The 25,137-nt window shown below is 36.4% G+C and overlaps 1 protein-coding gene across 2 annotated transcripts; it reads left to right on the top strand.

Moving 5' to 3' along the window:
• The first annotated feature begins 955 nt into the window (after positions 1–955).
• LOC108973618 lies at positions 956–11,860 on the top strand. Of its 2 annotated transcripts, none has more exons than XM_018940992.1 (6): positions 956–1,440; positions 5,516–5,566; positions 8,593–8,689; positions 9,588–9,665; positions 10,682–10,765; positions 11,606–11,860. In XM_018940992.1, the coding sequence occupies exons 1-5, from the start codon at positions 1,028–1,030 to the stop codon at positions 10,712–10,714; spliced, it is 672 nt and encodes a 223-aa protein (XP_018796537.1). In that variant the 5' UTR covers positions 956–1,027; the 3' UTR covers positions 10,715–10,765; positions 11,606–11,860. The 2 variants fall into 2 exon arrangements, with proteins under 2 accessions (XP_018796537.1, XP_018796536.1); XM_018940991.1 differs by having other exon boundaries at positions 10,686–10,765.
• Positions 11,861–25,137: the final 13,277 nt, after the last annotated feature.

Genomic DNA, 25,137 nt, shown 5'->3' on the forward strand with positions numbered 1-25,137 from the left:
CTCTCTCGACAAACAAAAACCAAACTCTATGAGTCACTCATAATTCCCATCCTGCTATATGGTGCAGAGACTTGGACGATGTCAACAACGGATGAGTCGACGTTGCGAGTTTTCGAGAGAAAAGTTCTGCGAAAGATTTATGGTCCTTTGCGCGTTGGCCACGGCGAATATCGCATTCGATGTAACTATGAGCTGTATGGGATGTATAACGACATTGACATAGTTCAGCGAATTAAAAGACAGCGGCTACGCTGGCTAGGTCATGTTGTCCGGATGGATAAAAACACTCCAGCTCTGAAAGTATTCGACGCAGTACCCGCCGGGGGAAGCAAAGGAAGAGGAAGACCTCCACTCCGTTGGAAGGGCCAAGTGGAGAAGGATCTGGCTTCACTTGGAATATCTAATTGGCGCCACGTAGCGAAAAGAAGAAACGACTGGCGCGCGGTTGTTAACTCGGCTATAATCGCGTAAGCGGTGACTACGCCAATCGAGAAAAAGATAAATCAAACTTTAGGGCACATCAAATTGGGAAGTAAGAAATCCTACAGAATTAGTTCTCATCGGTTCAAATTTAGCATATAATTCAAGTGACGTCCAATGTTAATGTAGGCTTTGTTCTGATAATTAGCACCTGATTTTTGAATTCCCATAATCAACAATTTTTAATAAAGGATTTCGAGTCTAGTTTCTACTTCCTTTAAGTTAATGTATTTGTGGTGATTTTAGTTGCCTATTTTTAGAAACTTTTTTGAATTCTGCTGTTCAAATTTTCGATTGCTCTGTCATAGGATCCCTCAAATAAATAGTATTTCAGGGCCACTGAAAAAAGTTACAAACATAAATAGAGCTACAGCTAATAAAAGTGTATTAAAGAGCCCTAAAGTTTTCGCTTATAATCAGAATTGTTAAAATTTTATTTCATACATATCTTAGTAAACAAATTCCAGTATTTTTGTATCTTTTTCAGCAAAAACATAAAAAAGTATTATCGAAACTGAACATCAGAGGATCTGAACATGTAGAGGTGATGCCTGGTCGGAACATTGTGGACGGCGACTGTGAACTAAAAAACATGCATCTGCATCAGTTGGGAGCTCTTGTTTCAGCCGGATTTGAGGTATCAGCCTTAGTAGGTGAAAATATATTAATCACCAGCAGCACTGCAAAAAACAAGCATATAACATTGGCCTTAAACAACAGTGGCATTATTGATGAGTTCGATTCAAATTACCTCCGATCTAATCTCAATAGGGGCTACGATATTGCTAAAAACAATGATTCGAATGATTCAAACATAGATAATAGTAAAAGAATAATACGATTGAATCAAGCTACGCTTGTTCCAAGTGAACAACAAAAACAATACCAACAACAAATGGCCAAACTATGTTCATATAGATCTTCAAGTGAAAACCGTAGTTCTGGGAAGGATGAAAATAAGTAAGTTACGTAAATTTTAACAGCAGTTAAATGTACTTTTGCTCAGTCGATTTATTCCTATTTTTTGGGGTTAGTATTTTTATAAATTGTTAAATTACATATATTTTTGATACAGCTCATTTTTAATAGAAAAGGGTTGAAATATTTCGGCAATATTTTACAATAAAAAAATAAAAAAGGGTTAATGTAATATTATTCTTCTTATTGCAGGCGTAGATACCGCTTTAAAGAAAGTGCGGCAGTTATTTCTTCTTTTCCAAGCCCTTGTCCATCTGATCGCTCCAACGGAGTTGAGGACTTTCTCTTCCTCTGCTTCCATTGGCGGGTACTGCATAGACTACTTGTAAAGCTGGTTTGTTCTTATCCATCCCGACAACATGACCAGCCAGCGTAGACATTGTCTCTTGTATCGTTGAACTATCCATTAAGCGTGGTATTCGCTACAAAGCACCACACATTTTTAGCAACATATTTCAGTTGTTGCGAATGTCCATCCCTCTGCAAAACATAGTAGAACTGGAATGATGGAAGACTTGTAGATTTTAGGTTTTGTATGTCGAGATAGCGCTTTACTTTTCAATTTCTTGTTCAGTCGAAGATTGCCCCTGTGGATCACAGTGATTCTTCCTTATCTTTTAAGTTCAGTAGCTCATAATACTTTCTCAAGCAATATATATGAAGAAATCAGCTAAATTTGAGCATTGCATTACAGATTATTGTCAAAAATGAAAAACTTAAAATTAATTATAATTATTTGTGTGAAATAAAACTTAAAAGTTACTAAACCGATTTGTGACGTTAAAAGAAGAATGTCTGCATCCTTGCAACGCAAGTTTAATATATAAGTTTTGAGTCATTCATAAGCCTTGAAAGCGTAACGATGTGTCAATTTCGACCAGTTAAAGTAAATTTCTAATAAAGTCAGTCGTTATTACATCCTCGTAACTTTAGATTATGGAACCAGGACCCATAAAACTGTAGACGACTGCATATAGTAAAGTTAAGTTTTGAAGTTCGAGCATATTTCAACGCATTATTCTATGCAGTAGCGAATCTGAAAGGAATAGGCATATCTATTGACGAAGAGCAATTACCAATTTTTTATATGGACAGTATAAGAGCGTCATATCAGACATTTAATATTGATTTACACGGCTCATGTTCTTTGAGAATAAAGATTGTTCGACTTCGAAAATTTTTCTCGCGTTTTAGGTGCGCACGTGAAAACTATAATATGATTTACATAAAGAAGAAAACAAAATCAACCATACCTAGACAGAAATTTGGCAAATTCAAAGCATTGATTGCTATCGGTGCGATATGGCGTGACAATTCCTGATTTGAAATTGCAAGAACAAACCACAAAAGCAAAACACGCGAAAATGGCATTGAATACAGTGGAAAAGTCATTAGCAGTATCTGTAGGAAATATGAGATGGTGTTTGGATGGTGGTTGTACATCTCATATGAGTGCAAATACGAAAGTTTTTGAAAGTGTCAAGCAATGTGCACTACGGTAAAGGTTCGCGGGAAATAAATCGATTTGGACTAATAAAACGTTTTGTTTGTATCTGACTTGGTTACGAGCTATCGGTTGTTAAAATTAACTGTAATTAACGAATGAAGTCGTGATTATGAGCAGTGACGATAAAGTGATATTGGAAGCCGAGCGAATTGGTACTTTGTTTTATTTAAAAATCCTGAAAATTTTCGCGAATTTGTCGAATGCAAAACACAATGTTAATTTATGGAATTACAGAATGAAACATGTTAACGAGTGTGATTTGAAATTTATGGCAAATACTTCGGTACACGGGTTAAAATTTATACAAACTGAGAGACTATCTGACTGTGAAACTTATACTTGTGGGTAAAAATAGAAGCATGGGACGTGGCGTATATGAAATTCCTGAAATATGAATGATTGACTCTCGCGCAGATCCGTGTATATTTGTTGGCTATTTAGACAAGTCAAAGGTTTACCGATCATGTTCAAAAACTAGGGGTCAACCAACTTTGTGCTCACGGGGCAGCGATGGCGACCACGGAAAGTATATCGAGTACTTCTTGACGATCCTCAACCTTTAACGGACACATTGAAATCCAAAGACGTGTTTTAAGTTGATAAGGGGGATCGAAAATGAATTTTTGGCGCTGTAAAGTAGTGGTTGGTGAGAAACAGGACTTGACAAACGGTTTAAAGAGCTTCGAACCGTAGATAACAAGTTCGTGTCCCGTACTAAATAAATCTAAACTAATTTCGACTAGAACTAAAGGGTTACCCTCAAAGCCAAAGGAATGACTTTCATAAAGTTTCCTATTAAGTTGCACGGCCAATTTTAGTGCCAATTTTTCTAGACGAATATGTCTACAGGGATTTACCAGGTTTGCTTATGAGCGCATTGAAGAAATTCGAGGTGGTCACACTGTCGGCTTATAAGGTTTAACAGCATAGCAGAGAAATTCAACGAACTACTGAAGAGTGGCACTAAAACGAGCAAATCCAAATTTAATAAAAAATCACTGATAATCAAGGCTAATGTGGTTTTATATATTATCATTAACCCTTAACGAAAATGGATTAAAGGCAAGGAGTTTTATCCTTGATTCTATCCGTACGTGCGTAAAGAACATTTTAAGCAATTTGGCATTTGGCGCTTTTGATAAGCACTTTTACGTCCGGCTAGTTGTACTCTCAAAGTATCTAAAATTCAGTAATGTACACTGATGCGAAAATTTTCAAGACTAAGTAAAGGTTTTATCTAATTCACCTTCATGACTCATCTGCCTGAATTTTTCGGAATTTCGTGCTATAATATTATTAATAAATTTGAACTCCAGGCAATACATTGGCTTTTTGCTCATATATTCAGAGAATGTTTTGTCTCCCTTGCAGAAACAATGCTAAGATCCATACATTTGCACCAGATATGTTTAATTTATTTGAGACTCCTGAAGCTTCTTACTCGCAGCATTAAAACTATCAAAAATAACGTTCCAAACATTGAACACAATTCCAGTTTCTAAATGCTAAAATTTTCGTTGCAATTTCGTAGCTTCAGGTCTTGTAGTTGGTTTTTCTAAATGATTTTGACCATTAAATTTCATTGGATTAATTAATTCAGGCCAACGAGTTTGAAAAAAGTAAAACTTGTTTGTCTTCTAGATTTCTCAAGGACGTGTTAAAGAATTTGCAAATAAGATCAGCTGCGACAATTCATTATATCTAAAACGCTGTTTTCAAGAGCTTTTAACGGGACTTCTTCGATATCTTTGCCTTAGCCTTGTTTCGTCTTGTTTTTATTAAATTTGGATTGGAATCAATATGAATTATTTTGAATAAAAAATAATTTTTCTAAAAAATAAATCTTTTGTATTTCAAATACAATCCGAAAGTAAAGTAAAACCACAATAAGTAAATTCAATTTTTTATTTACGTTTCTAATGCTTTAAATATATAAGAAAACAGTATCTAGTATTTTGTAAACAAGATTATTGATTTTGAAATTTCTTTTTAATAATATTACTCAAAGTTAAAAATTTTAAACTGATTTAACTGTATTATTAAACCCAAGAATAAATAGTGAATTTTTTATAAATCAAATAACATTTTGGTATATTTTTTTTATCGGCTATAAAACGTTACGTTCTGACCCGGCCTCACGTTTCTAACAATTTATTATTAAAACGGATGGAGCCATGTGTAGAAGTTCACAGAAATGAATAAAGATCGCAATTGAGAAGTAAAATCCTCTCTCGACGAACAAAAACAAAACTATAAGTCACTCATTATTCCCATCCTGCCATAAGGTGCAGAGGCATTGACGATGACAAAGTGAAAGTATTCGACGGAATATCAGCCAGAGGAATCAGAGAAAGGGAAAGACCTCTACTCCATTGGAAAGACCAGGTGGAGAAAGACCTAGCTTGGCTTGGAATCTCCTATTGAAAGAAGAAACGACTCGCGCACTGTTGTTAACTCGGCTGTAATCGTGAAAGCGGTGTCCAATAAAGAAGAAGATATTATTAAAATAAATGTAAATATTAATAAAAATGTTTTTTTTTAATCTTTTAGCTTTCTCGACTCTATGGATGTTTGGTTTGGGCATTATCAACGAAATATGCTGTAAGTATTATATAATATTTGTTACTTTTCGCTAGGGGATTAGTGCGATTTGTGTTTACCATTGGTATTTCAAGATTTCCATATAATTCTCACTTCGGATTTACCCCAGTGCACCTCTTAGGTTTCGCAGCATTTTTGATTAGAATCGTTGCGTCTTATGAACACTATATTTGAAGGGGAATGGAGTCATGTGTAGAAGTTCAATCAAGTGACGGAAATTCTGTGATTCCCATTCACTTGCGAGTGGTCAGAAACGATTATTTTATAAATTCCTCAAGTAGCTCACGGCTTCTTTTACCAAATATCCGCTGGGTAGCTTAAGAACATCCGTTTGAACGCGAAATGAAAAAGTATCCTTGGATAAATGACCCCCCTTTTGATGACGACCATGGTAAAGTAATTAAAAATTACAATTTGAAGGCATGCACCTGGAATGTCTGGTCTATTAAATGGGGAGTTGCCGCTGCCCAGCTGGTTGATGTACTCATTAGAGTGGAGGCTGACATCACTGCCGTTCAGAAAATGCGATGGACGGGTCAAGGACTGAGTAGGTACTTGTGGCATTTACTACACTAGTCATATAAAGGAGCCCACATTTGGTGTGGAATTCGTGGTGGGAGAGAGACTCCGTCATTCACACCGATGAACATTTAGCCGCAATCGGAATCAAAGTGAAGTTCTTCAACATATCGCCGATTTGCCCCACGGTCCGACGGAAGAAAAGAATGATGTGACCAAAGATTCTTTCTATGGGCGCTTGAAGCGTACTTATAAGAGTTACCCCTGTCACGATGTCAGAATTCTGCTTGGCGAATTTAATGCCAAGGTGCGCAAAGAAGGTTTCTTTAGCACTACGATCGGTAAAATCAGCCTTCACGTGGAAACATTCTTTAATGGGTTGGGGTTGATCGACTTCGCCGGGGCCCGAAATATGGTTATCTGTAGTACTAGATTCCAGCATAAGAAGATACATCAAGCTACCTGGCTGTCTCCGGATCGAAAAAACACCACACAGGTTGATCAGGCTGCAATCACAACAGACAGCCGAACAATTTTGTACTCAACTTGCACTTCTGCTCTCTGAGAGCACTCGTCAACAACTCTGTATAAGGGAATTGTAAGACGAAATTTCAAGCTTCTTACGAACAGCTGCAACCGAAATCACTGGTTTTCAGCTGGTACGATGTCACGGTGGAGGGAAAACAAAATGTCTACCTCGCAACGTTACCATCGACCACAACACGTGCGGGATAGGATAGATACCAAGAGTTGAAGACGGAAGCGAGACGCATTTTCATACAGAAAAACAAAGAGGCCGAATTGAGTGAGTATGAAAAGCTTGACAAGCTGGCGGACAGGGGTAATGCTCGAAAATTCTACGAAAAGATGCGAAGACTAACAGAAGGTTTCAAGATCGGAGCATACTCTTGTAGAACCTCCAGAGGAGATCCGGTTGCTGATGTCAGAGAATACCAGAAGAAGGCGAACCCGATTCCACAATCGGTGACGATGGAGCAGACATTGCATTTCCCGACCATGAAGAAGTTCGAATAGCAATTACCCGTCTGAGAAACAAGAAGACGGCGGCAAAGTACTGATAAGCAGCATGCATCATCGGCTTTGTAAAATTTGGTGTGCTTTACTCAATCCACAAAAAAGGAACTACCGTGGAATAAGTCTCTTAAACATCATATATATGGGTCTATCGAGCGTATTGTGTGAAGGATTAAAGCTCACCGTCAACAAACTGATCTTATCAGTATGCCGTTAGTCCTGAAAAATTATCAAACAACCAAATATTTACCATGCGTGAAATCTTGGAAAGGACCCGTGAAAAAGCAATCGACGCGCACCACCTCTTCGTCGATTTCAAAGCTGCTTTTGGCAGAACGAAAAGGAGCTGCCTTTATGCCGCCTTGTCTGAATTTGTTATCCCCGCAAATATAATACCAGGACCTTTGCGAGCCGTTCGATACCAAACGAGGTTTCAGACAAGTTGACTCGCTTTTGTGCGACTTTTTCAATCTGCTCTTGGAGAAAGTAATTAGAGCTGCAGAACTAAATAGATATATATCATTGACCTCAACAACCGTTGGTAAAAGAAAATACGAAATATCGCCTATCATCAAGCAAACAGTCGTTGCACTCGCGACTATGTTCCCAAGTTACTGCAGATAGTCGATGTCGTAGATAGATGACTTTCAAAAACAAAACTCTATAGGTCACTCATTATTCCCATCCTGCTATGTGAATTAAAAAATTAAAATCAGTGGATACGCTGGCTAGGTATAAACGAAAACACTTACTGGAGAAGGAGCTGGTTTCACTTGGAATGTGTAAGCGGTTTCTACGCCAGTAAAGAAGTAGAAGTTTCGGAAGCAGATAATTGTGTGCGATACATCATTATGACTGAATTGTATAAAAGAATTTCTAGGTATTGAGTTGATTGTACAACAATGTACTTCGTTTCGCATTTTTAGTACTAGCTTTGATTGTTGTCTTGTATGCGGTGTGGGCGTTATTTTTTATATGATTTTCATACCATATAATGAAATGATAGAAGGACATTATTGATAAAGTAGCCTAAAAAGGTTATATCCAGTTAGAAAGCCGAAAATGCGAATTTCTTAGAACTTTGTCTGAGAAAACTTTAACTTTACTGATCCCAAAATTTTTACACATATTTACGATAGTTTAATTATATTTAAAGAGTTATTATTAGTAAAAATATTTATTTGCAAACGAACTACAGCTGATCTCCGGGAGAGAACACGATTTTAAGAAAAACGTGTTTAAAGTTTGGAATACACTTTACATATACTATGAAAGGCATTTTCAAACTTGCGTGTAACTTCTAAAATATTCAGCGCACAGACATAAAATTTTCTGTGTGTATTCCTAAATACATATATGCACGTTAAGAAAAAAATAAAAAATAAATCGATTTCTGAAAGTTCTAACTGTAAATAACCCCTTAAAAGATATTTTAGATTAATAATAATATAGTGAAATATATGATTTTTCAGATCAACTGAGGCGCTATCTTCAGAGGAATCTACAGCCCAAACCACTATGAAACCTCTACACATACGCTTCGATGTACTGACATCCAACACAAATGATGTAAGTATTAATACAAATAAATGTAAATTTATAGTGCCACTTATCATTAGTGAGTATAAGTTTAATTACTAATTACAAACATATATTAAATGTCAAAACGCTCGAAGAACCTGGACATTGAAACATTTCTTCAAGTAGTTGGAAGCTAGATAAAATTTTTTTTATCTGATAATAAGAAAAAACTAAAAAAACCGTTAGATGAACTAGTTTAAACAGGTTTTAGAACAAAGTTGTTCAGAGAGATTCATTAATTTTATGCATACAAGATTATATAGAAAAAAAAAATCGGTGGGTCAACAATAAAAACGAAAAATTCGTTAATTTTATGCGTACAAGATTTATAGAAAAAAATCAGTGGGTCAAAAACAAAAACGAATGTTTTACCGCTTTGAACTCTAAATTTAGGCATCTCTAAAAAAGAGGCTCCAAGTATGTGCTCTTAACTGTAATAGGAAGGTGAGTAGAGGACTTTCCTATTAACATTAAACATACACACATATGTTAAACTGTACACTTGAAAACAACCCCATGTAGAATAAAACATATCAAGCAGCATAAACAATATGCTGCAATACATACAAACATACATACCTACACATATATTTAATTATTTAAGATAGTTTTTAAAATTGTATATAAGCCAGGAAAATATCAACATAAAATTAGAATGAATAAATTCTCCCACGATATACGACTTTTCATTTCCCCTCACCAGTGGTAAGGAATGACAAATTCTTTTTTGAGCAACAATGTTTTTATGAACATTATGCAAATGTATACGAAAATAATTTTCGCGGTTATAATGTTATAGTGAATGGGGAACGCTGTAAGATCGTGATTAATGACTTTTTATAATAATTTAAATTAAATAAGTAAAAACCAATTTTTTTGTTAATAGGATACAAACTCAATGGCAGAACGGGAGGTTGGCTCCACATTTCTATTGCCGCATACTCATCTTTATGAACCAGACAAGGTAATATGTTATTTTTTTAAATCTATTTTCAACGTAGTAAATGGTTTTCAGAATCTAAGCCACAATTTAATTTTAGAAATAGTTTGAGTTTAACTTTTGTGTTTAAAAGAAGATAAACGGCTATACCTCTTCTTCAATAGAAGCTTTGCGTCTATCTTGTTAGATTCAAAAGCACAATTGATGACAAAATCCGATAAGTCGTCTTTTTTGCTTTCAATAGTTAATCTTCAATGCAAGAAAAAATTATGATTCCTAGTTTCAAATATTTCCTTCAAAACTAATGTAAATATGTATGTTGTTTTTTGGTTTTCCTACACATGGTTACTACACATTAAAAGGAAAATCAGTCACTAAGTTCGCTAACGCTTTAAACCTGAAATTATATCATTGCCTGTGTGCAACCATATATATGTAGGTGAGCCTTTAGGGGGTGTATTGTGAAACCACCGGGACTAAAATTACATCACCCTATAAAGTCCTCTATGAACCACATCGTGCTGTATAAATACAAAAGGTTTTGTCAGTAAAACATCTGAAAAATCGCAAAGAAACACTCGTTCGAAAATTTCAATTCTTTTCAAATACTAAGTTTTACCTTCCTATAAAATGTGTTTTACATCTCCTGACGGCCTCTACAATAGTCACTGTATGGTGTTGTTGTTGTTGTAACGGCAGAAATTCTGCCTAGTTGACAGTGCTTGGCCGGATAAAAATCCGAGTCCGTTCCGGTTTTCGTAGACCCGACTGTCGTGGGAACGGTGTCACTGTATGGTGTTCGCAGTCTGCCAATTATATTATTATAAAATAATGCATACATATCTTTCCATTTTAATAGTTATTTTTGAAATACCACGAATGTGAGGACTCTTTGTACCTCTTCAGTAATAATTCCGAAAGTCCTTAATTCTGTTTGCACTTCTTAGAAATAACATCAACTTAATAGCGGAATAGGTATAAATAGGTTACACTCATTTTAAAAGCCTTTAACATACACATACACATGTTTTATTTTCTAGCAAGAGAGTGATATATCTGGCTTCGACATATAGCGGAACGTTGTGAAAACTAGCAGTTGGTCTAAAAATCATTTAAGGATTTTGGTTTGTATATACATACGTATGAATATATTTACTTATTTATCTACATATATCTATTAACCTATTTGTATGTTCTTGTAGTTGCATGCTTTACTATAATATTTCTACTTCTGACGTGTTTCTTTAGTGAGTTATTGCCCTTTGAGCTGTTTTCAACACAACTAGTATTTCAACACTACTAGTACATGGGTTGGACCTATGTGAGAAGGTGCTTGTATCACTTGTTCCGAACAAGATAGTGATATAGCTTATATATATATACTTTACCGTTATTCGAGAATGCAACCACGCTCACGTTTAAAATATTTAAAACATCGATGCCCTTCTATACTGATTTATGCTCAGTATCGAATTTTAATTCCATATCTTAATTTCTGACTTCGGTAAAGCACTTTTTAAATGCACAGCAAACGAAAAGATATACAGATTTATCGACTTCAATTCGAGACGAGTTGACCACCGCTAATCTTCAGTTCACTTGCTCTGTTTTCGGTCCTATGTATATTTTCCAAATTGGCTTCACCATAGATTAAGGTCTACAACAACATATAATTTTTGTGCACAGCAACAAGAACGACATCAAGAATGTACAAAAAAATATAACTACATTCTTTTTTCAGTGTATTAAGTCTAACAGGCTATGCAACTAAACCATTCACATAGAAATAATACAAACATAACAGACCATAAATTTATCAAAATATCTGGCAGCAACAAATAATATTTAGAAAAGCGTTTTTTCTTTATTAAAATCGGTTAGGTGGAGTATTTTTAGTTAGCATTTCGTTAAATTAACAAAGCTCGTATAAAGGTATATAACGCATTAACATTTTTTCATTTCAGATTTTTAACAGTTTGGTATTGGAATAACAACTGATATGCATATTAACGACAATAACTTACAGAGTTGATTTTTCTAAATTTCTTGTTTGAAATATGTTATAATTACGCATTTGCGCATGCGCTTTGGCCTACCTGGTGTACCTATATCTGCTCAGTTCAAATGTATGCCGTGTTAATCAAACACTATTATTCATAAAATATTAATAGTATATTTATCTATAATCAATAACACTATTCAAATATTTTAAACTTCAAGAATATTACAATTATTTAATATTTAATTATACCATAAACAGTGTACATTAAGTTTGTCATAAAGTTTGTAACACTGAAAATGTATATATAAATGATAAAATATATGTATAAATATCAGCGTAATGTGCTCAAGCGATTTAGCCATGTCAGTTCGTATATACAAGAACAAGCCGCTCAGTTCTTGAGATATCGATCTGCTCCTATTCTCTCCAAGAAGTTGCCAGTTTGTGGGAACCGCCGATGTCAGAGAACTGCAACGAGTAATAAGTTTTTGTTTATTCTTAAGTATTGATCCGTTACTCTGTCTGATTCTGTCAGTTCGGTTCATCTACACGAATTTCCATTGTTTACGCATCGAAAATTTGTAATATGCGCACATTTTCAAAGTAGCTCCATTTTTTGCCACACATGATTCAAATCAGTCCAGCAGAAAATTGTTGCTGCTTGCTGTACTTATAGATTTATCCAAAGATTTAGCCACATCACATTCACATCAATTCAAACAATCATCGCAACGCTATGAACTGCGATGATACGTTTGGAACCGAAGCCAGCCATACCGTTTACTCGATCGTGATTGCCGAAGAACAGATTGTTCATGTTGCATCAGATCAGTTGACGCTGGCGGCTAATCGAATTGATTAACAACGTTGTCTATGCTGCACTGAATTGATTTGGTTACGTTTTTGGCACGACTGTTTGTTCTGATTTTATCATACTCGTTGCAGCTCTCTGGCCGATGTCGCACCACTATAGATATTTTTTATTTGACACCTATCTTTACAAAACTTGGCGCGCACAATGAAAACTTTAGTACAGCATCCCCCAAGTTCGGAGACAAAATGAGTAAGCGCGGATAAGAAATGCTCTCTAAACTAAGAATATACTATATACAGGGGAACTTATTGTTTCAAAATATTCGTGTTTAAACTCCAAAAGTTCACAAATTAAAAAATGTAATTTCTCAATGTATTGGGTAGTCGAAAAAATATTTTGTCAATAGATGCGTGGTGCCTCCCAAATGCGGGACGGTGAAAAGGAACTGCTGAGTTGTTTCTACTGCATCTTCTTTCAAACAGCTTCTGCAGACGGCATCTAGTAAGATTCCTAATCTTACAGCCCACAACTATGGAGAGGCTAGCCTTACTGAGAGCAAAGAGATCGCTAGATCTCCAGCGATCAATATTGAGCCAAAAAGCTTTTGCGACTGCGCAATTACCGTTGTCCACGCATACGCGAGGCCCAGCTATCCAGTAGTCGACCATTCGGTAGCACCGAACCGCTCCCATTCTACCGATAATGATTCTAGGGTGTATAGGGTTGAAGCTCCCGACAGTAAACCCTCTACTAAAGTTCCCTCAAAGCTTTGACCTCTCCATAAAGAAGCTTACTGCCCCTCTTCTCCAACGGATTCTTTCCACCCATAGCTTCCTCGACGGTATATGGGCAGAAAAGGAGCCGCTAAAGTTCGGTTTGGCGACTCTATGATCCAGATGATCCGGTATGCAGTCAAAGTGTGTGAGGATATCCGAGTGCTCAGATACGCGTTTTTTGAATCTCTGAGTCTAATAGCCACTTTTGCGGTCATACACCTCCCGGCTATGTCCACGAGCATTATGTTCAAAACTGCGTTAGCCAGTAGACTTTCGTTGAGCGTTCTCGAGTTTCTTTGCAAATTTGGCCTTCTCTAAAGGCCTTCATCAAATAAAGACTACATAGAACATAATGGGAGTGACTATGGTATTATAGAGCCTGGGTACCACTTTCGGGCAGAGGCCCTACCTCTTGCCAATGGCTCCTCAACAGCAGTTTAGGGCAATCGATTCCTTTTTTTGCTCTCTCTTCGATTTCGGCTACCATTTCGGTTTTATTTGGGTTGATGCCGAGACCCCACCTGACCGCCCAGTTTGTTCCAACGCTGAGATACGCTTGCGTCAACTCGTACACGGTGCTTAGGAACTTTCCTTTGACCATACATCGTCTGCAAAGGCGATCACCCGACAGCAAAGATCCTCGAGTTTTCGAGCAGGTCGCTAACAACAAGGATCCATAAAAAAAGAGAGAGTACTCCACATTTCGCCGCGCCCGTTGCCACATTCCGTTTCAATCACTCTGTCGCACAGAATACTGAGAATGAGGTGCTGGGAACCCTTGCCAGCATTCGGGGTGAACGCAACTCTGACTCGACACCAGGCCCCCGGGATGTAACCTAGTCTGATGCAGTTTGCATAGATAGGTTCCAACCAGCCGCATGACACTTTAACAGCCTGCTGCAGCTGCGCTGGTATGATGCCGGCTGGTCCTGGGAACTTAAACTGTTTGAACGAACTGCTCCGGGCCTACTTCCCATTTGCATTCTTGAAATCACCCGGGGACACTGGGAATTTTGCGAGAATATGCATGAACCTAGAGGATTCGTGACAGTCATCCAGCTCTTTCACGAGGTCCTCTTTGCCACTCTTAACTCGGACTTGCATTTTGCAAGTCTTGTTTTATGAAACGCGCAGTCGTCAGTTAACCCACTCCTACGGGTCCTGCTATATAAACGACTGCAAGATGCCCTGCTATCCGAGAGTTCCATAGTCTACCAGAGAGGTTTCCCTCTACCCTTCGGTGTTTTCAGTGGACAGGAGCTCTTCAATGCAGTATTGCACGCTGAGTTGAGCACTTCGACCCACCCGTCGACCACATCGATGGTGGCCAACGCGTCCACCCCTGGTGCACGTTGGATAGTTTGTCGAGGTACCCTTCCCAGTTTGTATTTCTGGTATTACTAAACGATTTTCTTCTTCTGCGGCTTCTCCGATTAGACCAAACCTGATACACCTGTGATCAGAAAAGGAGTGATCATCGAGGACCCTCCAGTTTGAGATCAGCGTTGCAATCCCGTAGGGTTAGGTCAAGAAATTTCCCTCATAACAGATACAAAGGTTTTCGCTAAACATAAAATCAAAGAGCGCCAGTCGCGAGTTGGCGTCGGAACCGGTAATGACGCCAGTATATTGTTAAGATGCTTCAGCCAAGGTCTTAATAGCTTATCCTTAGACTCCTCATTTATCAGCGTTTGTCGATATGGTTCCTCGATTCTCTCCAGCCTTATTTCCCTCCATTCCTGCGTGGGTAGAGAGCGATTGCAGTACCTGAAGATTTCCTCAATCTCACTCCCTGCGAAAGGTTCGGCTGGCAGCCAGACGCGATCCCAAGGGCGAAGTAGAAGAGTTTGTCCACCGCCTCTAATCTGGCTCCCTTCCAAACTTCCCCCACCTGAAAGACAGCCTCCTTATATAAGAGAGCACTCACACATTTTCGGAATTTAGGTTTCCTTTGACTACCTTCAGCAAGAATGAAGAGGTAGCCATCGCTACTCTCTTCCATTCTTCGTGGGAGATGGCACAGTAGTCCCTACTGCAATCGAACACACCAAGTTCTATTACGACAGCGCTTTTAGCGATTTCGCTAAAAGTTTGCGCAACCCCCGTTCGCGGTTTTTGCCAAGGAAGATTTCTCCCTCATACGACTTTTGCGGCTTAACCGCTAGTCAGGTATCCGAATACCATCTTCAAATATGTATTTACACAATTATCGTCGTGTGGTAGATCGTACGTAAAGAGTAGGTAGAGTATGGGTCCTAACACACTACACTGAGGAGCGCCTGTAAATCAGAATACATATATCGGTGTTTAATTCGCAAAATATTGTCCGAAAAGTATATTTTAATATGCTTTTGGAAAAAGCATTTTATATATTAGCTCGCCATCGCACACTTTATCACAATCGAAGAAGACAGCCGAGCAACGTTTTTTCTTCGAAGGCATTTTCAATAACGCGAGTAATTCTATAAACTTGGTCAAAGAGGAGTAATTTTTTCAAAAGTCAAACTGGTGCATTGGTACCAATCTCCTCTCTTCAAATATGTTGTTAATATGTATAGCAAAAAACTAATTAAAAGACTACTTAGTATGGGCCGATACAAAGTTATATGATGTTCTGGTTTTCCAGATTTGTTAAACATAATCAACCCCCGCAGTTTTCCAGTAAATAGATACGTATTTTACCTCGTCGTTAGTTTCTAGAGATATTTCGGTGTAATTGTGATAATTATGGTTCCATTTCAGCTGCTTTAAATATGTAATTTAGTTTAAAGAAATTTTCGAGGTATTGTAAAAAAATATTTGTTTTCTCTGTCAGTTCCATGTCTGATTTGTTTTACTGTTATGATGATGCTGAATTACAATTTGAGAAGTTTTGTACGGAGTGGTACGGAGGATTATATCGACACCTGAAATGCAAAATAACGTAAAAAAATTTTCGGAACTTTACAGGGGCATGAATGAAACGCGAAGTAAAATGGAACATGAGTGAAACAAAAGTTTAATCTTGGTTAAAACTGGTTTATTTTTGACCGCAAAATTTTAAAATGATGAACATATGTAATAAGACACTCAATTTCGAATTTTTTATTTATGCGTTATTTTGCATTCCAGATAAAGATATGTATAATAACATCCATTAAACAGTGGAGAATTACTGTTATTATTGGGTTTTCTAATATGATGTACATAATTAAATTTTTTCCGCTAACATTGCAAACGCATGCAGAACCCTACGAAATTTATCAAAATAATGTACTAAGTATTGTACACATTGAAAAGGTCTACAGACCTCGGCGATGTGGATATCCCACAAAAATACTTTTTTTCATTTACTTTTTACGACAAATAATTTTGGAAGCGATTTTAACCAATACAGTATTAATCGTTATCCAACTAAAAACCTTAAATACAACTAAATACCTTAAATAAATTGTTGATTTAATACAGATATATATGGCCCTGTACATACATATTACATATATATTACAGATTTAAAAATTGCGGGATGTAGGGTTTGTAGCGGTACAGGCCGGCCGAGCGTGCCTATAAACAGCGCGTCGGTTCTCCCTATGGCACTTATTTAGCAGCGATCGAACGCTTTTGTTAACGGAGCTCTCAAGCGAGGAATATTTAGCCGGAAACGATAACAATTGCTAAATATTTGGAATAGAATAGAATAGAACTGCGACCAAATACACAATGTAATGAATTATAACTGGCTCAGTAATCAGTCGATGAATATTATACCACGTGCATCCCAAAAGACTTATGTCATAACCTTGCCATCCGAATTTTTCGAGATTCTGCGCTTGAAGACCGGTTCATCATGTGTAGTCCACTATAATGTCTGTCGATCGTACTCGAGTGTGAAATGATGGAGCCGTAATTCTTTTGTCACAGATCGACGCAAAAATTCGGATTATTACGATTAAAGAGCACTCAAACCCTCCTCAGAGTCAGCAATTCTTTGTTTTTGTTAGAATATGAACTTGCGAGGCACCCACTTTGCACAGAGCTTTCGTCTCTTTAGGGCGTCGACTGCCTCATTGTCCTCGGTGCTCATTTCGCTACTTTTCAACTTAGCAAATCTCTTTTCAACGGTTGATCGTCTTGGGGCAGAGCCCAAAATTCAACAGTATTTACCCCCAAAAAGCAATAGATAGATTGATAGTAGTAGTATGTGGGTCACCCACAGTAAAGCCTGGGCGGGTCCTCTAGTCTTATACATAAAAAAAAGTTGAATTTTAGAAAATTCGCTATTGCTGACAAAACCGTTAAATGAAATGAGAAGTGGCCTGAATTACTTGAAAAGAAATCAATAAGGACGACTTGTACAAACAAACAATCAGATAATGTTAATTTTAACCGACTTCTTCTTCTTTATAGCCGAGTCAAACCGACTTACGAGCATAAATTTCCCAAAAAAGAGACCTTTCCTTACAAAATTTCATTGTTTTGTTTTACAATTGGGTTATTTGTAAATTATTTTAATCGTTCAATTTCTGCCGTTTGCTTTCTTTATTTCGGCTATTCAAATGGTAAATTATTAAAAATTATGAAATCTTTATGTGTGTTTCATACAAAGGGATCAATTACAGATTGAAATTTCTTACAATATCGACCATAATATCGGTCGGCGTTCATTTTGCCATCCAGACGAGTACTCCCAGGATGCGATGACATATATGTACGTTCGGAATTATAGACGTGCGGATTTGTTTGTTCGAATCACTTGCAGTCACAAAATGGCCGTTGATTACGGAATTATTAAATCGCGATCAATAAGCAAAATCGTCACGATGTGACAGGACGACTTTTCAAACAACAGCTACGATGTTTGAAGGACTTTATCTTGGAACAACGTATGTATAAATGGTGCTGTTAGATGTTGAATGTACTAAGGGAAAATAAGAGATTTTCCGCACGCATACATTCTTATTTAGATGGTGGATGGTGGATGATGAAATCATTTCTGCGCAAATCTGATCCAAATATACGAAGTGGTGAAAACCAATGAGGTTCATGGATACCACAATAAATTCTTGAAACACTATTCATGTACTTTTCTTTCGAAAACAAACTGGAAATGACGACGTGGCTCACCAGACGGCAATGGTAGAGCATTCATAAACGTTTTCCGACTGTTGTGCACCTCGCAGTTGATTTGGAGAAGGCCAAAGAGTATATTTCAACCCAGAGAATGCAGTACAGCCTACGGAAACACCGCCAACAACAAAATCGGTATTGACGAGTTTTTTCTGAACTTTAGTCAGTGATCCGTTTGCGAGAACATTGATCTATTCGGAAATGCCTGGAATGCATGGTTCAAGAAATATTTACAAAAAGCAAGGATAACCAGTAGATGGACATCCAGGTGTGTTCTCATCTAATGCTTCGAACGAATTGACACAATCAACCCGAAAAAACGACGATTGCTTCTACCTTCGGTTGTTATTGATTCAACTTCACTCGGTTCAACTTCACTTGAGTCATTGCGTACTGTCAATGGTACGGTGTGTGTAACTTTTTTAAAAGCATGCAACCAATTACAATTGCTGGAATCAAACGATGGACGATACGATAGCAATGATCATTTCAACATATACAGCAGACATTGGCGAAGTCATTTTATATCTTATTCGCTAAGAATTGGAAATGGGAAAATTGCGATCGTCTTGACAACGAAGACGACACCGTGAATTATTCAGTGGAATTTCTAAATTCTTTGGAGAGGCTTGGTATGCCGCCGCATCATATGCGTCAATTAATTATACTTAACTCTAGACCTATGTTTGCCGCTGCAACGGGTATGGAGTTTGCTGATTCTGCGCTTCCCACAGGTTGCCACTACACGTGTCGCACTCTCAGCGATTTGATGGGGTCATATTATGTTGCTTTGTACCATATGATTTTAATTTATCACATGATACTTTTTGAGCGTGTAGGGTGCTAACTAATCCCTCCTTGAAATTAAAACGTCCTCGTTTGAATCTTTAGGTATACTGAAAATTTGGTTGAGTAATTCTATTGCCGGTATTCATCAGAAGATTCTTTCTGAAAATTAAGGCGATGACTATTAAAATGATAATTAGAGTGTTGCTGTTTCCATATTTGACTCGGTTTGCTGCTTCCACCAGACTTACTTCTTTTGTGTTGTTGAAGTTATGCTGTTTCAGCATCTCCAGCGAAAGGAATTCTTCTATGTTGAGTGGTGCGGATGACGGTTGTAGGGTTGCTGGTAGTGGTTTACTTGCTGTTCTTTCTTCGTTATAGAACTTTTTCCGTTGATAACAATGGTTACGTTGGTGTACAAAATGATGAAGGTCCCGTTTAAAAATGTAGATTCGTTGTTTATTGAAATTTGTCCGTTGTATTTATTTAGAATTATTATACCAGGATTCATTTCCTCTATAGTTGGGATATGCTGGTTGTTGACCTCCCTGCAGTTTGGCAAACGACTTTTTAAGGGATTATTTATACTATACAAGTATTGTTACTGAAATCTTTTACATTATTACTTAAGCATATTTGTTGGGAATTTTATTTTTTACAATAATTTTCTATTCCATAAATACCCTTTTCGCAGTTTAAAATTGTATTGAAATTGATTTTATTAATTCTCCCGGTATGTTTTTACTGCTCTAATATCGAAAATTTTACAAATTTGGCTATGTACGGTTGGGAGGCTCACAATATAAATTATAATTTTGCTATTTTTACTTCGGAAAATTCGAGTGCTCCGTCTAAATTTACGTGTGGAATATTGTCATTGTCTATAAATTCTTTCACAATATTTATTTCTTCATTTGATAAAATTAAAGGGTTTATTATGTTGGCTTTTGCCCAGTGTATTGCGTATGCAATATTTGAAATTTCCTCCTTAATTAATTCTAAATTGTATTTCAGCTTTAAGAATGCTTCAACTTCTGAAATTTTTTTCATTTTGCATAGTTTTAATTATATTATTTGTAATATTGGTTATCTCGCTAATTTTTCCTATTGTAAGTTTGTTAATCAATACCTGATTATTGTTGTTTTGTAAGACATTATTTATTTTATTTAAAATTATTTCGTAGTCTTCATGGTCTGGACTTTCTGCAATCCATTTCCATTCGCTACCCAAGAAATTTATTAATCTTTCTATTTTTTGCTCTTTCTAGATTGTTAAATTGGGCTCTTATCTGTTATTAAGTGGGATATGAAGGGGTAGTTAGGGTTTTTGCGGATAGTTTCAGTTTTAATAGTCGCTTCTATGTGGTCAAGTGTCTCCGTATCATTTTATGTATTATCCTAAATGTTCCTGTTTGTAGTCCAGCCGTTCCCTTTTCTATTGTTATTAATTGAAAGTTTGAGTAGTCGAGAATCTGTACTTCCGCCAGACATAGCGGTATTAATATTCTGAAAAAAATTCCGTACATATTTAGTTACGTATTTTACCCTTGTGATTTATTTGTCCTTTTTCAGTTAGCACGGTACTATTTCTATCTTCCTTAACTATTTCCTTACTGTAGGGTTTACTTAACTTAGTTCCTAATCTCCTCTTTTTCTATTTTATTTCTTTCTTATTTTTATTATGGTAGTCGATATCTCTTCTTTGTTTCTCAGCTAATTTTTGTAGTTGCTTTGTTTAGTTCTTTCTATGTCCTCGGAAGTAAATGTAAAATTTCTATGAAAAAATAGGTCTACTGGTCTAAGGTTTAAGTGTAGTGGAATGAACTGAATGATTATACTGCTCTTTCTAAAAGTTCTTCAAAATTTCTGTGTCAACCGTTTTCTTTTATGCAGCGCATTATTTCGAATAATGTAGACTGGAACCTACCAACTTGTCCATTAGCTTGGCCTTTGTAAGGAGGAGTAGTGTAAACTTCTATTCATAATAGCAGAAAGAGTGGAGAACGCTACTGCCTTCCTTCCTTTTCCTTCCTCATCGAGCAAAATGTGTGAACAGTTGCAACGTAACAAAAACGCAGAAATCAGCCTCTTTGTTTGTTTTCATTTGAACAATGTTGGCATTGGTAAGACCATAGTTTTGTACACATTTCTGTTGTCAATTACAAAATATCAAAACTGAAAACAAACTACTAAAAATAGTTTATATATTTATAAATAATAGCATTCGACTCTGATTTTGAGTTATTTTAAGAAAATTTCAAAGATATTGAACAGGTTGAATTATAAAAGTTTATAATTACTACAGTATATAGATATTGGCAACCCTGCGTTGTGAGAGAGCAATCATCTGACACGTTTCTACGGCAAAAATCCAAATGCCGTGAATTCTCACGGCATCCTACGTCAAAGAGAGAAGGGAGTAGCGTTTTTCACTGTGCACTTACATTCCGCGCCCATAAGATGGGTCGTATCAGCTGACACGGGCCACGATCAGAGAACGTCTATCATAGAGGAGGTTCACGTTTCAAATATCGTAACTTTTCGAAGGGATACTCGGCAGAGATGATCCACCACAGACAAATTATAAGCGTGTTTCACCACGAAAATAGCAGAATTCAGCATTTTCAGTGTTAAATGAGAAAAATAATGCTAATTATAATGTGAACAAATTTACGCCTAGAGATTCGTTTATTTTCTATGCGCAACCGACTTGGCACATAATTTATATACATTTGATCCGTATATCTTTGGTATCAAAGCATTTACTTAGTATATATGTACATAAGTATGTATGTATGTATATTAAAATTTATTTACATATGTATTTCATGATGATTCCTTAAAATCATTCAAAATATATAATAGAGTAAAGTTTGTATTATTATCCAAATAATTGATATAAGTTAAGGTAATTAGTTTTAAATTTATACATTTACCTTAAAAGGTTTGATATCATCTTAAAAGAYTTAGCGGTCGCACATGTGCTCATATACATACATATAATTATGTGTGCATGTAAACAAATATGACAGACCATACGCATAATGTTTCTAAATTTGTCTACATACAACATATGTATGTAAATGGTAGAAAATCTGAGCTGTACCGAAAACACAAACGAACGATCGCCAATTGCCACTGCTTCCCATGCCGCTCTAATAGCTTTACCMACGAACTTGTGTAAATATGTATGCATTTGTATGAGCGTCCATACATATCGCCGCAGATGTTTGCAAGCCGCGAAAAATATTTTGCACATTCTTTGACAAATACGGTCAATCGCGGTTATGTGCTACAATCAAAGATACAGTTGTTCGTGGTTTGTGAAAATATAAATATAATATGGCACATAAGCGAGTGCGAATACTTAAGCGAGTGGTACTTAAAACAATAATTTGTATGTATTTCAAAAAACAAACCGTGAGAGGCAGCAAGMTATGGGCAGTTAAGAGGGATGATTTTCATTTAAGCTTAGTACTACTTAACCGGGATTCACTGTACACATAAATCAGAGGAATATTGAATATTTTCTTTGGCACATTTCTAGACTTGTAAATCGACAAATAATCTATGTTGTCAATTTTATTCTAATCTTATATATTTGAATACTTATATTTGCGGGGTTGTCACTCTTTCCTTCTCATACAAATATCAGAAATTGTTCAATTTATGATTTTTAGCTTATGCCATCGTCGCGAAAAGACGCTTGTTGGCAAAGGCATGCTCGGGGAGATGTCATGGTCAGGACCAACCAAAATATGCACGAAAAATGCGGTTTTAAGCGCTTAGATATGCACTAAAAAAGGCTGAAATATGCTCGCAAATATGAACAATAAAAAAAATATTCAATTAATCAAAAAATTTTGTTTTATTTTTTTTAATTTTCATTGTTGTTAAAAAGAGAAAATTGCAATGCACAATTAAATTTTGCTTCAAATTTTCAAATAAAAGCGATCGTCGTTTTTCATTTAACAATGTGATGTAAGCGGAAAAAGATCTTTCAACGTCCACTGAAGTCACTGGACAGTATTTAAAATTAGCAACTTCCAACGGTGTTAAAGAATCGATGAAGTTATCATTTTCCTTCGATTTATTGAACTTCATTTTTAGAACTGCATTTAATTATTGCAAAAAGCGTTTATTCTCGATTTGTGTTAATAATTAATTTACAACTTCCATGACGTCAATACCATCTTGCAAAGATAGGCCTTTTGTTTGCAGCTTTTCAATCCCTGCACAARGGCAAACAAAGTTTGATTTGATAAAAATAATTTCATTTTTCAGGTACTTATTTTTTAATATTTCTTTAGTTCGACGAATAACGTCTGAGTCGTCATTGCTGAGTTTATTAATTGCTGAATCTACGTCGTATCAATGATCGAAATAATATTCAGCCGCATCAATCCATGTACCCCACCTAGTTATACAAGGTTGTGGGGGTAGTTTCAACTCTGGAAAGTCTTATATATTATATCTTAAATATTATTGGTAAATATTTACTTAATTTGTTCAAATTGAGGTGAAACCTTGCAATAGATTGATTTCACATTTGAAATAAGTGCATTGAAATCTGTAAATTCGAGCGGTACGAACTCCGCTATTCTATGCACGCCATGTGCGAAGCATGTGCAAAACAACGTCTTCATAGCCTTCATAGTTGCTACCATGTACGCCGCCGCATCCGTAACCGCAAATAATACTCTGTTGTACTGAATACCTTTAAAAAAGTAAAATTAGCATATTAAAGGAATATACATATAAAAAAAATATCTACCGTCCGGCCACAAAATATACAGCGAATCATTCAGGAATGCTGCCACCGTATTGGCATTAGCGGCTTCTACAACGCCAGAGTTCAAAAGGTAAGACTTTTCCGCACTTTCTTTGGTGCCATCCAAAATTCCAAAACCAAAATTCGCTATCAATCTTTGCTCAACGTCAGTCGTTTTGTCAATGGATATCCAAATGGTTTTGTCACCATTTTTCTATACTTTTTTAGTATAACGCAGGAACATATTTTAGGCGCAAATTTGTAACACTCGGCACTGTCTTGTTAGTATGTTTTCCAAGGAACTCTATAACAGATGGATGCTTTTGGATGGACGTGCTTTTTCCAATGGTATATTTGCGCTCAAAAATATTTTGCAAAAGTCCTTGCTGAACGTATTGTATTTATTCAGCAGCAATTGACTTTCGGTTTTTTCTGAACGCCTCTCTACACACAGTTTGTGTTTGTGTGTTTCAAAATGTTGTTTCACATTGAAAGTTTTACCACCAGTTATAGAGCAATTACAATAAATGCAAAACAAAACAGACTTATCTGTTCGCAGTATGCCTTTGTACTGACTCGCCATACGCGAGCAGAATTCTGTTTTCGTTTACTTTTATTTAGGCATTTGAAATAATAGTACACCACTCAAAACTGGTTTCACACGCTCATAACAAGAAAAGATAAAAAATGTAGTTCACAGCTGTCAGCGCGGAAAAAATAGTGGTTGAGTTGCCACATTTCGTCAAATAAAGTAAAGGCTTAAATACATTCGAAGCCTCTGCGAGAGAAAAATGAATGTGTTGAATCGCGTCGAATGTGTTTAAAGTTTAACAAATATGCACAAAATAAGCATGATCATCAAAAATAAGCTTGGAAACTCTAAATATGTAAAATAAGCAATTATAAGCACAAGCTTAAAATAGTTGGCCCTGGTCATGGTGTTTGTTTTTATGAATGAAACAAGTTTGCCTGTTGAAAGTCGCTTGCGTTCATGAATACAAGTAGTGTTGTTGTGTACTTATCTACAAATTTGGGCATCGAATATTTGTCTGCCATATTGACTTGTGACGCTGCTGATACTATTTGAGACGTTTGTTGTTTTTGTAGAACAATATTTGTAGTTTATGCGTGACATAMATATCTACATGTGTAGGCATAGAAGTATGTATGTTCCCAGTTAGAACAGTGACGGTCATGTTACCTAGTGACATGCCGGTCACGCGTGCTGTTTTAATTGTCAC

Source organism: Bactrocera latifrons, unplaced genomic scaffold, assembly GCF_001853355.1.
Source record: "Bactrocera latifrons isolate USDA-ARS-PBARC rearing strain unplaced genomic scaffold, ASM185335v1 scaffold_493, whole genome shotgun sequence".
Lineage (NCBI taxonomy): Eukaryota > Metazoa > Arthropoda > Insecta > Diptera > Tephritidae > Bactrocera > Bactrocera latifrons.

What these genes read in the sequence shown, in the direction of transcription:
- LOC108973618 (XM_018940991.1), top strand. Translation starts at nt 1,028, where the DNA reads ATGCCTGGTCGGAACATTGTGGACGGCGACTGTGAACTAAAAAACATG. An exon ending in CATTATCAACGAAATATGCT is followed by an intron (nt 5,567 to 8,592) that starts GTAAGTATTATA and finishes ATGATTTTTCAG; the next exon opens with ATCAACTGAGGCGCTATCTT. An exon ending in ATCTTTATGAACCAGACAAG is followed by an intron (nt 9,666 to 10,685) that starts GTAATATGTTAT and finishes TTTTCTAGCAAG; the next exon opens with AGAGTGATATATCTGGCTTC.